At 43.7% G+C, this 14,035-nt stretch overlaps 1 protein-coding gene across 1 annotated transcript; it reads right to left on the reverse strand.

The window, feature by feature from the left end:
• Positions 1–1,132: 1,132 nt before the first annotated feature.
• LOC121439794 (rhox homeobox family member 1-like) lies at positions 1,133–9,009 on the reverse strand. The gene is made up of 3 exons (XM_041640416.1): positions 8,594–9,009; positions 8,014–8,059; positions 1,133–1,228 (listed from the first exon to the last, which is right to left on the reverse strand). Exons 1-3 carry the CDS (start codon positions 9,007–9,009, stop codon positions 1,133–1,135), a joined length of 558 nt encoding a protein of 185 aa, XP_041496350.1.
• Between the last annotated feature and the right edge of the window lie 5,026 nt (positions 9,010–14,035).

Genomic DNA, 14,035 nt, shown 5'->3' on the forward strand with positions numbered 1-14,035 from the left:
AAACTTCTGTATGTGTGTCCTCGGTACACAGCCCTGTTTACCCATCGTCTCCATTACAAAGTCCAGATTCCCCCCTTACTGGTACTCAGTTTAGAAAGAGGCTTTATCACATCCTGCTGCACCCCCTTTTCTAGAGTCTGCCATATCTACAAGCAGTCACAGCATCAAAAGCAGCTCACGCCTTGGCCACTTTCTCACAGGTCATGTACTCTACCCCACGACATATACCACCATGCTAATGCCACCCTGATGTGTCCTCCCTGCCGGAACTCAGGCATAACCCTCTCTATAGGCTTTCCACACTGCCTCTCCTCCAATCATCCTTGGGCTAACACAGCCTATTGCTCCCTGCATGCTCTGAAGCCTGCATCCTATGTCTTCCACTAATCTGGCCTAGTGCATCTACTGAGAATCCTATGCCTCTCCTGCTTGAACTGGGAGGATTGATCAATATGCCTCTTGTGCATCTGGGCTAGGTGTGGGAGCAAAGAGGAAGCCTCTTTCTAATGGGCATAAAAAGGCCTCTTGTGTTTCCTTTGAAACACTATGACCTGTGTCAGGAGGACTCCTAGTAGCATGACTGTGCCATTGAAAGGAGTTACTGTGAACAGATCTGGGGGTAGCCTAGGTCACTGGTCACACTCCCCACTGATGAATGCTCAGAAAGTAGTCTTTTTGTATTTGTTGCAGTACAAGAGTGAACTCGTAGATTTGGGGGAAACTCTGTTTTTGTCGTGAACAGTCTTCTCACTGGGGACTTGTCCTGTTCCTGTTCTTAGGTGTTTGTTCCCACAGGGTCGAGTTAAGGTGAGGATGGTACAGTGTGACAACAGAGAAGAATAGATGTCTGAGCGAGGATTGCCGTTGGTCTTGAGAAACTTTTGTGACTTGTGGAATAGAAAAGATGACTCAGAGTTTGAACCCTTCTTTTATCTTCTGTTAAATATTTTCTCAATAATGGACATCCACACCTTACTGACCCCCAAAAAGGACATGAAATATTTTGAATACACAACTCTTTATTGCTGAAGGGATAAGGTGTCACAGCCATCAGAAGGTGTCACTGAAACCTGAAGATCCTGTCTTCATCTGAGGCCTGGACAGGATGATGCTTCAGGACTCCTACAAAAGCTTACTGCAAGGTGTCCTGGCCATCAGAAGATGCACACTGGAGAATCTGAGACTTCTGATGTTTCCTGTATTGGCCTCTTCTTTTCTTAAACCAGCTCTGCAATAACATGGTGAAAGAGATGGCTTTAGTGTATTCAACAGTCAGTATCACAAGTGGAAAAAACAACTCTGTGTAACAGTAAATGCCAGTGAGGCTTTAGATTGACCAGACTTTTCTAAACAAGGACACACAAAATCCTATGCAACCCCAGCCCTGGAAGTCAGAATTCAGAACAACCGGAAATGGGAAATTCATTAGCTAGTACCTTTCCCATCTTATGTTCTTTCAAGGAAATGGGAAATATGGCTCTAAGAAAGAGAACGGGGATCAGTAAATCAGGATATGGAGAAGACCAGATATCAAAGGGTCTTCAGGTATTACAATCTACACACTCTCTGCCAAGTAAAATGTACCTCGTCATTCCCTTGAATTATCTGACTTACTTTAACTACTGCTTAGAATAATGATATCTCTCCTGACTCTCTGGAAAGTCACACCCCACTGCATGAATTCTTGTCTATGTAATCCTCATGATATATGCCTGTAATAGAGAAGATGGGAGAGCTCATATTTGGCCTTGAATCTATGTTAACAAAGGCCTAATTGGTCCCAATTCTGGTTTCCTTTGAATAGGTGCAGGAACAGCTGAAACAAGTGCCATAGATTATTCAAATTTGATTGTTGGAGATGATCCCAAGATTTCTGATCTAAGTTGAAGAGCCAGAAAGCTGAATATATTACTAATTTCTTTTACTGTGACCCTGTACTGTTTTATCCATGAAAGATCTACTAAAAGGCGAGGCCCTTGCTGGGTGACTGTGGAGGTTTCTGTGTCTTCCCATAGAGGCCTCTTATCTCCTATGCACAGGAAAGGAAGCTGCTGCAAAGTGATGGGCCAATGCCTGGGCCAAGTCTGGTTTTCAGCAGGCTTCCTGAAAATTCAGCAGCCTATTGGTCTAAGAGAGGAGAAGAGAGTGAAGATGAGGTGTTGGGAACGGGCTGCCAATGCCCTGGAGAGCATCCATGAGTAACTGCTTTTTAAATAAGTAGAGGAGAAAGGACTGGTGGATGATGAGGAAAGGAAGGTAGAAAGGGTAAGTGAGGGGACAAGATTAGTCAATAGAAAGAAGAAAGAAAGCAGAAGATAAGAGAAGGGGAAGAGGAAAAGGAAGGGAGAGAAAGGAAGGAAAGATAGAAGACATAGATCAGGACACTGTTATCAATCTCTGGTGACTGGATCCCTATAGCTTAGTGTCAGCATTAACTGGACCATTGATTCTTGTCCTGCTCAGCCTAATGGTAGAACCCTGCATCTTCACCCGCATGGCCAACTGCCTCAAACGGAAAATTACCGGTCCCTAGAAACAACTATGACCTCCTAGAACAGGACAAGTCAATGATTGGACTCATGCCCTGTGATCTAGTGGGAAATGTGACAGTTTAGCCAGTGAAGAGGTTCCTCCATCTTCTATTCTTGTTGAGGCCATTTCAGGTAGAAATCGACTTTGATCTCTGTCATGGAGAATCCCACGGGAAATTAATTAATCTATTCTAGGGACCAAAGATCAGGGATATTCTAGCTAACTTAGCTGTGGTTAAACTTCCTGTTTGTATGAACCCCTTTGCCAGCTAACTGCTATCTTAGCTTCAGTAAACAGCTTGATTCAAACTGCTTACTTCTGCACAGGCATCTGCATTGGCTAAGCTAGATGCTAGGACATCTAGGTTTTAAGATGCCCTTACAACCCCCATGTTCTGGACACCTGTGGCCATGCCTACGTGCCCAGATACCTTGGTGTCATCCTAATCTGCTGGAATAAAGACTTTCCATTAGCTATAGACCGTGTGAATGGCCATCTCTGCTCACAACTATGGAGTGCTCTATCCTAATTGGAATGTGTTCATAACCTCCTCCCTTAAAGGCTCAGGGATCAAAGCAGAAGAACAAGCAGAAAACCTGGAATATACAAAGGTGCTGGATGACTCTAAAGGAACAAAAATCTATTTTCTGTACAAAAGGTCAAAAACCAAAATGAAGTCAACACAACACACTTCAACAATACACTTGATTGTACTGCCCTGTACAGACACCTCAATCCTAACTTCCAGTGGGGCTCCACACAAGGCACCCATGTCAGGAAGGACAAGGGGTGCTGTGAGATTCACCACTTAGGATACTGGGATACCTGCTTCCTATCTCCCCTTAACTGTCAGAAAACAATCTCCTTCTTTCCCAGGCTCCTCCTCCTCCTCCTCCTCCTCCTACTCCTACTCCTCCTACTTCTTCTCATTCCCCTCTCCTTTTTCTCCCTCCAGCATCTTCTCTTTCTGTTCCAGTGTTTCTGAATCTACTCTGGCATATATTTCTTTATCAAAACACGTAATTTCTCTGTGGAAAACCACTTTACTCCCATGATTTCAGCTCACCATTTTTCGATGGATGGCTTCTTATTGCTCCAGCACCTTAAGCAGGTGGGGTGATTACAAGGAATCACACTTGCCAAAAGAGTGTTCAAAGTCACAGCCTATCCCCAGCTCAAACAAACAAACAAAAACAAACAAACAAACAAACAAACATCTTTCCCAAATTGACTTGGGAGAGCTAACACTACTCCAAGGGAGGCAGGCACAGATATTTGATGTTGTCATCTATAGGATTAGGGAAATGAGCCAATTCAGACAATTCATTCAGATATCTTGGGACTCCCTGCTTCCACCATGTAGGTAATAGGGTGAGGTCACTATCACCTGTGGACTTTTCACCTGGCCATATTCTATGTCCTCTAATGTTTTCTGGGTTCAGGACAAAAGCTATGGTCTCAATGAGAGTTGAAGCTTGATAGTGATGCCCTACTTCTTGCCAACATGAAGAGCATCCTGGGCTCTGTTCTTATACCAGGAGATCCAACGTTTTTAGGCTGAACCTCCAGACAGCACTGTGAATTGTCACAATGTGGAGAGCAGTTAACAAAACCACCTCTTCCTTAATACATAGCCAGCTATGGAAATACAGTCACAATTACCTGTTAGATGTCACCATCCTCTCAGGCTCCTAGGGAATAAGGGTCCATTATATTGGGAAGTCCTCAAACTGCACATCGTTGAGTCCATGCCATTTCTCTTCCTCCCTGCATCTTCTATTATGTGGATGTATAGTCTAAAAAAGGCCAACTAAAGGACCAGAATCCATGAGGGGAACGCAAACAAATCAACATGATGCCTCCATGAACTCAATCAAAGCCCCAGCTGTCCAGTTAGCTTAGCCTCGAAATAATCACAAAGCAACTATATTAATTAAGTCACTGTTGGCATATTAGCTCTAGCTAATCTAGCTAGTTCTGCAGTGTATCAGCCTCTAAAGCTGCACTGCATCAGCCCCTAGAGCTCCAGTAAATCAGCCTATCTGGAGCTGCAATGTATTAGCCTCTCTCTGGTGCTGCAGTCCATGAGCATCTAGAGCTGTAGTGCATAGGCCACTAGAGTGATAGTGCATTAGCCTCTATATTTGAAGTATATCAGTATCTCTAGAGCTGATATTTATCATCTCTAGAGCTGCACTGCATCATCTTCTCTTGAGCTGCAGTGCATCAGTTTCTCTGGAACTGCAGTGTATTAGACTCTAGAGCTGTAGTGCATAGGCCTCTAGAGGTGCAGTTTCTCATCCTCTCTGGAGCTCCAGTGCATCATCCTCTCTGGAGTGATAGTCCATCAGTCTCTCTAGGGAAGCAGTACATCATCAGTCTCTTTAGAGCTGCAGTACAAATGGCTCTGGCGTGATAGTCCATCAGCCTCTCTAGAGATGCAGTGCAATATCAGTCTCATTGGAGCTGCGATTCATCAGCATCTCTAGAGCTGCAGTGCATCATCAGTCTCTCTAGAGCTGCAGTTCAAATGGCTCTGGAGTGATAGTCCATCAGTCTCTCTAGAGATGCAGTGCATCATCAGTCTCTCTAGAGATGCAGTGCATCATCAGTCTCTCTAGAGCTGCAGGACAAATGGCTCTGGCGTGATAGTACATCAGCCTCTCTAGAGATGCCGTGCATCATCAGTTTCTCTAGAGCTGCAGTACAAATGGCTCTGGAGTGATAGTCCATTAGTCTCTCTAGAGATGCAGTGCATCATCAATCTCTCTAGAGCTGTGATTCATCAGCATCTCTAGAGCTGCAGTGCATCAGCCTCTAGAACTGTAGTGCATTGGCTTCTCTGAAGCTGCAGTGCATCTGTGTCTCCAGAGCTTCCTCCCAACAGTCTATAGGACTGCAGCACCTCTGTCTCTCTGGAGCAGAAGTACAGTGTCCTGTCATCTCGACAGGGGGAGAATGCCTCACTCCTTCAGCTTTTCTTTTCCAATCTCTCTTCCTCTCCATCCTGGGGGATTCTCCCTCTTCTCTCCCAGTTTCTCCAACCTGAGCCTGGTCCTACTCTAGTTTACACATTGTGGTGTTAGGATGTCAGTCATCAGGGGCTCCTAGGCAGGAATGCTATTCCGCACAAGCTACTGCTTCAGGTAGGGAATTTGCCTACATCAAGACTGCCCTGATCCATGCTGAAGGAAGTTAGCATGAATAGCACTCTGCACTGCCTTTCTCCTTTCTCATTTGCTATGGAGCAGTCAGTTTCTCTGGACTCATGACCTAAGCTTTTATCCCATGATCTAAACATTAGTCTTTAATGTCTGGAGGAAAGAAATTCATTTGAAAATAAGATATCTACAGCTCTTTCTTCAAGTGAGCTCTATCTTTTCCCACATTCCAAAAAAACCACATGTTCAACATAGTGTCCTTTAAAGGAAAAGAATACTTTCAGTTTTTAGTTAGTCAACAGAAGACACACTTGACCGTGGCTTGGCACCTTTGCTTTTTATGTATTTGCAAACACATAAAAACTTGCAAAGGTGTGTGATCTGCATGTGTATCTATGTGCAAATGCATACTCATGCTTGCAGAGTACCAAGGTCAGAGTCAAGCATCTTCCTAGCTTGCTCCCCACATGATTTACACTGTCAGGGTTGGCCCTGAACCTCAACTCAGCAACTGAGCTAATCTAGGTCTCCCTAAGGATCTGCAGTCTCTGCCTCCTGAATAAGAGATTCTGACTACAGGTGAGCTGACACCTGCTAAACTTTATGCTGAGGGTCCCAACTCAGATCTTCAGACTCATGTGGCAAGAGCTTTATTCTTCGGGCCCTCTCCTCATTACCAACCTGCATTTTGACGTTCTATAACTTCACCTGATCCCGTTCTCTTTACTCGATTAACTTAAATGAGCTCAATGTTATTCTTTTTGTTTAATTGTAACAAAATTAACCCTTTAAAGCTGTCAGCCACATACATGTCATAACACTGACATGACTATTTTGGCATTGTTTTTAGATAATCTAAACACAGCATGGGGGAACATGAAGGTTCAACTTTGCTGCTGTCTACATCGGCTTTCCACAAACTTACAAAGGTGGAGGGCCAATCATGCGCACTTGTGAGTGTCTTCCCACATGACTCTTGGATAAATTAAACAAAGGTTCGTTATGAAACACTAATTTCTCTCTGGCCTTACTTAATCCACACTTATAACTAAGTGTTTCTTTGTTGAAACAGAGCCCTGTTTTTCTCCTACTACTTGCTACATCAATTAGATGTTCCCAAGGTCACTTAGAGTCCTACTACAACAGTACACATAAGTACCCTGAAATGACCTGAGTGTCTGGACTTCAGTATTAATCACTGTACACATACCAGTAAACATTTATGTTTTCCTATATGCATGACCATATAATGCTCAATGCTGTCTACATATATGATGTTCCCATACTGATTATAAGTGTTCTGTGAATCTCAAATGGCTGAAAGACATTTGAGGAAATGTTCAACATCTGAGAAATGCAAATCAAAACAATTCTAAGATTCCATCTTATACCTATAAGAATGGCCATGATCAAAACACTGATGACAACTTATGCTGTAGAGGATGTGGGGTAAAAGGAACATTCCTGTATTGCTGGAGGGAGTGTAAACTTTACAGCCACTTTGGAAGTAAGAATGGCGATTTCTCAGAAAACTAGGTAACAATCCACCTCCAGACCAAGCAATACCACTGTTGGTTATATACTCAATCACACCACAAGAAGATCAGCTCAAATATGTTCATAGCAGCATTATTCGTAAGAGCCAGAACCTGGAAAGAACCTAGATGGCCCTCAACTAAAGAATGGAAGAAAGAAAAATATACATTTGCACAACAGTAAAAAAAATGACATCTTGAAATTTGCAGCCAAATGGATGGATCTAAAAAACACCATATTGGATGATGTAACTCAGACCCACAAACACAAATATAATATATATTCACTCATAAGTGGTTTTTAGTCATAAAGCAAAGAAAACCAGCAATCCCAGGGAACTGAGACAACAAAGAGGACCCTCTGAGAGGCATAAATGGATCTACATAGGAATTAGAAAAAGACGAGATCTCCTGAGTATATTGGGCATGTGGGGGTTACAGGAGAGCGTAGTCGGGAAGAAGGGAAAGGGAAGGGGGAGCAGAGAAAAATATATAGCTCAATAAAGAAAATCAAATATGATAAAAATGATAAAAATTAGAAATGAGCTTTTAAATTTTTTTTTTTCAGTCAAGAGACTATGCTGTCTCAAATAATGGGAAAGAACACTTAATGGATGCCCGTTCCATTTTTACCTCTGGAAAACTTCAAGACTCAGTGCTCAGTTACTATTATAACCCAGACAAGGACACCTCTCACTCACGCATGCTTTTCATAATGGGTACAAGAAAATGGACCATGTCCTGAAGCAGAGTGCCCTGCCCAAACCCTTTTCGGATTTACTGACCCGCACTCTGGATTCTCCCAGGAACAAGCGCTTTGCAAGGTCCTTCCTGTGGGAAGAAGATGGAAGGTGGAGCTGTTAGTGAAATACAGCATTTCAGCTTGGCAAAATGAAGAGATTTCTGGAAATGGATCACAGGCAACACAAAACTATGTAGAAATGGTGAGCTCTAAAGTATGAAAGCGGCTTTTCATTGATCTTTATTTTATTGCAAAAATAACCACATTAATTTACACAAGGTGGATATGCTGTACTAGTAGAGGGATTGCTTAGAAACCACTAGATCTTGAGTTCAATTCCCATTATAAAACATGGGTCACAAAGAAGACGAGGATAAAAAAAAAGAAAACTTACAAAGAAATTGAGAGGCACCAAACAGTTTATAGAATTAACACTGTGTGTGTGTGTGTGTGTGTGTGTGTGTATTGATTTGACCACAAAAACATCCTTCCCATACCCAGTAACTAAACAAAGACCTCATGCTTGGGCTCAAACCAGATAGGGGCAACAGTGTGAAGAACATATCTCCTAATGAGATGCTGATGGATGGGTGCTAGAACAGCTACTGAAACAAGTCACATACCTTATGATCTCATCGGGGTACTTAGTTTTTTCAAAAACATCTTCCAACTCATTCAGCTGCCTGGGTGTGAGACCAAACTGGATCCTTGGCCTTGTGCGCCGGACCTGTGGCACTCTGCCAGCAGCCATATTCTCCTGCTCCTTCAACTGTGGGTTTCTGTACCCTTGGTGGCTCCCATGGCTCTCATGCCTGATGTCATCACCAACGTAGTTGAAGTTAACAACGTGGGTCACATCATCCTCGTGGTGTGAGATGCCCTGGTTCTTTGGTTTGTCGGAACCTTTTAGAGACCCTTCTCCAAAGAAGACACTTTCTGTTGCTGCAGTGGCCTCGTGTTCAAAATCAAGGCTCACCTCAATTTCATTTACATCCAGTTTGTAGACATTGGGCTCCACATGTTGGGATTGGAAAGCCATGATGAGACCTAAAAGAGAGTAGTGTCATCTCCATAAATGCTTTGTGGATTGAAATGACTTTGCAGCATGTGGGTTTTAGCAAGATTCACATCTGTCCTCTTTCCATCACACAATCCCTATAGGAGATACATGCCAAGTGAAAGAGGCTCTAGGGAGCATGTGCTGAATGTAACCAAATTGGAATCCAACCAAGTCCACCAAAGCCTTGAGGAATGATGTGAGGAGCAAGAAAGCTGTTGCAGGTGCGCAAGTAGGGATGAGGACACACATTTACACCGAGCACATGGCCTCTGGGTGAACCTCTGGAGAACTCTAGCTTCTGTATCTCACTGGGTGCACACTGCAAGATCTGGGAATTAAGTGGACATGGTTATGTCAGCTAGTGTTTGTCCCAGTTTCCTTGAGAGGACATTGAAAACACACCAACACTGTCCTCTACCTGAAGGAGTGCCATGGTTGTGAAGTGGAGTTTATGTAGGATTTGTGGGGACAAGTCACTGCAAAACATTTGACGTCACCATTGAAACAATGAAAATGCTCAAGATGGTTTATTGGGAATCTCCATCAGAGTCACTGTACGATGTCCTGCTCAGTACTTCTCATGTCTGACTAGGCTGACACTGTGTGGGTCTCTGCCCTTTTCACAGTGCCAGCAAACTCCTGAAGCTGAGAGTGCTCTGTATCAGTACTTGAGCTGAGAAAGCACCATATATACAGTAAGTATACAAAAGTGAAATAACCTCGGGCTAGCTTCCATTCGAACAATTAATATTCTCAAAGAAATTTCCTCAGTGTGCTGAGATGTTGGAAAATATCAAGAGGATCAAATTAAGAAAATGTAATCCTTCACCCAGAGACTGATGGAAACAGATGCAGAACTACAAACACTGATGAAGCTCAGAGAATCCTGTGGAAGAGGTGGAGAAAGGATTGTGGGAACCAGAGAGGCCTAGGGCACCAAAAGAAAAACCACAGAATTTACTAACCTGGATCCAGTTGGGATCACAGAGACTCGGCTGCCATCCAGAGAGCTTGCAAGGGACTGACCTAGGCCCTCTACCCATGTTTTACAGTTGTGTAAATTATGGTCTTGGTCTTCTGATGGGGCTCCTAACAGTGGGGATGTCTCTGACCCTGTGATTTGCTTTGGGAACCTTATCCTCCTACTGGATTGTATTATTCAACCTTAATAGGAGATGACGTGCCTAGTCTTACTGCAACTTGATATGCCACAGATGGCTGATATACATGGGAGACCCGCTCTTTTCTGAAAAGAGAAGAAGTAGATGGGGGGAAAAGGCAGATTAGTAGAAGTGTCTGGGAAGAGAGAAAGAAGGGAGAGGAAATGTGATTGGGAAAATAATTAATTAATAAAAAGAAAACTAGAATTTACATTGCTTTTAAAATTAATATTAAGGGGATGGCTTAAATGTTAAGGGCACTACCTGTTCTTCTAGATGTCCTGAGTTCAATTCCCATGAACCACATGGTGGATCACAACCATCTATAATGAGACCTGGTGCCCTCTTCTGGTATGAAGGCATGCATGCAGATAGAACACTGTACACATGAAAAATAAACCAATCTAAAAATTAATATTAAATTTATTGAAGTTACAGGTTAAGAAATCACAAAATGTCTCGGTGGGTGGGTGCTCCCCTCGTGGTCCCGACTTCTTTGCTCATGTTCTCCCACCTTCTGCTCCTCATCGGGACCTTGGGAGCTCAGTCCAGTGCTCCAGTGTGGGTCTCTGTCTCTGTCTCCATCCATCACCAGACCGAGACAGTGGAGCTGATCTATTGGGAGCTCACCAAGGCCAGCTGGACTGTGACTGAAAAAGCATGGGATAAAACTGGACTCTCTGAGCATGGCCAACAATGAGGGCTGATGAGAACCCAAGGACAATGGCACGGGGTTTTGAACCTACGTAATGTGCTGGCTTTGCGGGAGCCTAGCCAGTTTGGATGTTCACCTTCCTAGAAATGCAAGGAGGGGGGAGGACCTAGGACTTACCACAGGGCAGGGAAATCTGACTGCTCTTTGGGCTGGAGAGGGAGGGGGAGAGGTGTGGGGGGAAGGGGAGAAGGGTGGGAGGAGGGGGAGGGAAATGGGAGGCTGGGAGGAGGAGGAAATTTGTTTTTTTTTCTCTTTTCTCAATAAAAAAAAGTTAAAAAAAACTCAAAAAAAAGAAATCACAAATTGTGATTTTCAGATTTTTTAAAAATCTTTTTTAAACAGAAGATCATTATTAGTTGGTGTGCTTGTACCTATGCATGCCTACAGGGAACACTGGATCTCCTGAAGCTCAACTTATAGATAGATGGTTACCGAGGTGGATCCTGGGAACTGTACTCTGGTCCTCTGAAAGAACAACAAAATCTCCTAGCCATTTAGCCATCTCTCCAGTCCCCTCACACAAATGCAAACTTTTTCTTTCTTCCTTTTAATTGTAGAATCCTAGAGCGCTGTGACATCAGGACAGCTAGCAAGATTCCTAAGGAAGTTGTAGCGCAAATATATTGACTTATAAATGTGAAAATCAACATCTGTAAACACAAAATCATTGTCAAATACCTGTAGAGTTAGTAGCTAAGTAAATTAGGATTCCTTCTAATTGTTGAATTTATTTTTTATGTGAGTATGGACCTTTACCATTTAGTGCATGTCACAGCACATGTTTGGATGTCAGAATACAACTTGGGAAAATCAGTTCTCTCTTTCCATTATGCACATCCCAGAGATCAGGCCATCTGGTGGTGCAGGAGATCCTTCTGCTTTTGTGTTCTTTTCATATGTAAAGTAAAGCCCTTGGCATTTTGATAGGACAGTTCTTAGGTAGGCAAGGAAGACAGAACTGAATGCTGGGAGGAAGAAAGCAGAGTGAAAGATGCCATGGAACTGTCAGCAGAGATAGTCATGCTGTACCTTTGATGGTAGGCTACAACCTCACGGAGTTATACAGATTAATAGAAATGGATTAAATTAATATAAGACTTAGCCAATAATGCTGGCTATTGGTGGCATACACCTTTCATCCCAACACTCGCAAGGCAGAGGCAGACAGATCTCTGTGAGTTCGAGACCAGCCTGGTCTACTAGAGCTGGATCCAGGACAGGCTCCAAAGCCACAGAGAAACCCTATCTTGAAAAAGAAAGGTAGCCAATAAGAAGTTAGAGCTAATGGGCCATGCAGTAATTTAATTATTACAGTTTCTGTGTGGTTATTTCATGGATAATCTAGCTGGGTGCCTGGGACAAATGAGCAGTCCCACTCTGAAACTATTAGTGCTCCAACATGGTCATCTAAATCCATTTAAAACCTGAGAAAGTTGGAAAAAGAATTATAGACTAAAGAAATATAGAGTTTAACATAACTTCTTTGTTTGCTGGAGGTGTGCCACAGCTAATTTAATAGAGATTTTCTTGACTCAGCAGAAGCAGCAGAATAAGAGCCCTGCCCTTTTAAAATGCAGCTTCCTGGGCCATGTTACCAGTACAGCCTCTGGCTATGGAGCATTTCAATGGCATTTATGGGCCCAGGTGTTTGCGTACCCCCTTGGGCACTATACCCACAGCTCAGCATTCCCCACCTGGGCAGACAGAGGGATCAGATATACTAGGCTTACAAGGCCTGAGGGCATGGTGGTTTCCTGCTAACCTACATATAAATATTTCAAGGCCATGTAGTGCACTGCATGGCGCATTTAATTTTTACTCAGGAAAAAAATGGTTTATATGCTGCACAGTGCTACCCAGAGTTTAGGTGGTGAGGAAGGCTTCCACCCAGCAGTCTTAGAGCTGAGGTGAACTATCTTCACCATATTTAAAGCCTGAGAGAGGTGGAGTCAGCGTCCAGAACCACTGAGACCGAGCTGCTTAGCATTTTCAGAAACACTTCTTGATGGAGGAAGGTCATTGGCTAATAAAGGAACTGCCTTGGCCCATTTTATTGGTTAGAGGATAGGTGGGAGGAGTAAACAGAACAGAACGCTTGGAGGAAGAGGAAGTGAGCTCAGAGACTCGACAGCTCTCCTCTTGGGGGCAGACGCCTGAGAGAGACGCTATGCCCCGCTCCCGGGATGAAGCTCCAACCCAGGATGGACTAGGCTAGAATCTTCCCGGTAAGCACACCTTGGGGTGCTACACACAGATGATTAGAAATGGGCTAAATTAATATGTGAGAATTAGCCTAGAAGAGAAGGGGCCAAGCAGTGACTAAATGAATACAGTTTGTGTGTTGTTATTTTGGGGCATAAGCTAGCCGAGCAGGCAGCCGGGGTGCTGGGAACACAGCCACGCCGCCCCAAATACTACAGTTGGTGCCCCACGTGATGGACTAAACCCACTTAAAAAACCTGAGAAGTCTTAAAAATAAGGGAGAGAGAGTTTAACACAGATTTTTGCTGTTTGTTGGTGCCATGCTGTAGAGAGATTTTCTGATTCGGCAACAGTAGCAGAAAAACGCTGTGTCATTTTAAAGCGTGACTTCCTGGGGCTGTGCCACCATTGCGATCTCTGTCTGGCTCCTGCAGGAGACAGAGCTTTTGAATAGAGCATTTGGAGTAAAGTGCTACGATTTGTTTGATGGCAACTAGACTCGCTGTGTTCTCGGGTCTGCTCTGCTTGTTAGAGGCAAGCATGCACTTTCATCTAAGAGAGGCTTCCTGACTCAGCTTTAGCTGCAAAGCCTGCAGCTCATTAAGAGGTCCTGCCACGAAACACTTAAACGCTGTTGACGAAAAGCTGAACGCATGCTTTTTGGTCTTCAGCCGTAGCAGGAAAAAAGCTGTGCCGTTTAAAAATGCCGGCTTTCTGGGCTGTCCTGCCAGGAAAAACTCTGACTCTTTTACGCATGCGGTTTGTGCGCTTTGCAAGCACAGGCTGCTGAAGCTCGCTTGCTGGCTACAGCCAGTACCTCAGTCATGAGGATGGAAAGCTAAGGAATGGGCTGGATCCAGCCTGCAAAGCCACGCCTTTAATCCTACTGATATTGCTTGGTAAATTAAAGACTCATGTGGTCAGAAAA

This window comes from Microtus oregoni, unplaced genomic scaffold (genome assembly GCF_018167655.1).
Source record: "Microtus oregoni isolate MIOR12 unplaced genomic scaffold, Mior012 000063F_ref0000156, whole genome shotgun sequence".
In the NCBI taxonomy this organism is placed as follows: domain Eukaryota; kingdom Metazoa; phylum Chordata; class Mammalia; order Rodentia; family Cricetidae; genus Microtus; species Microtus oregoni.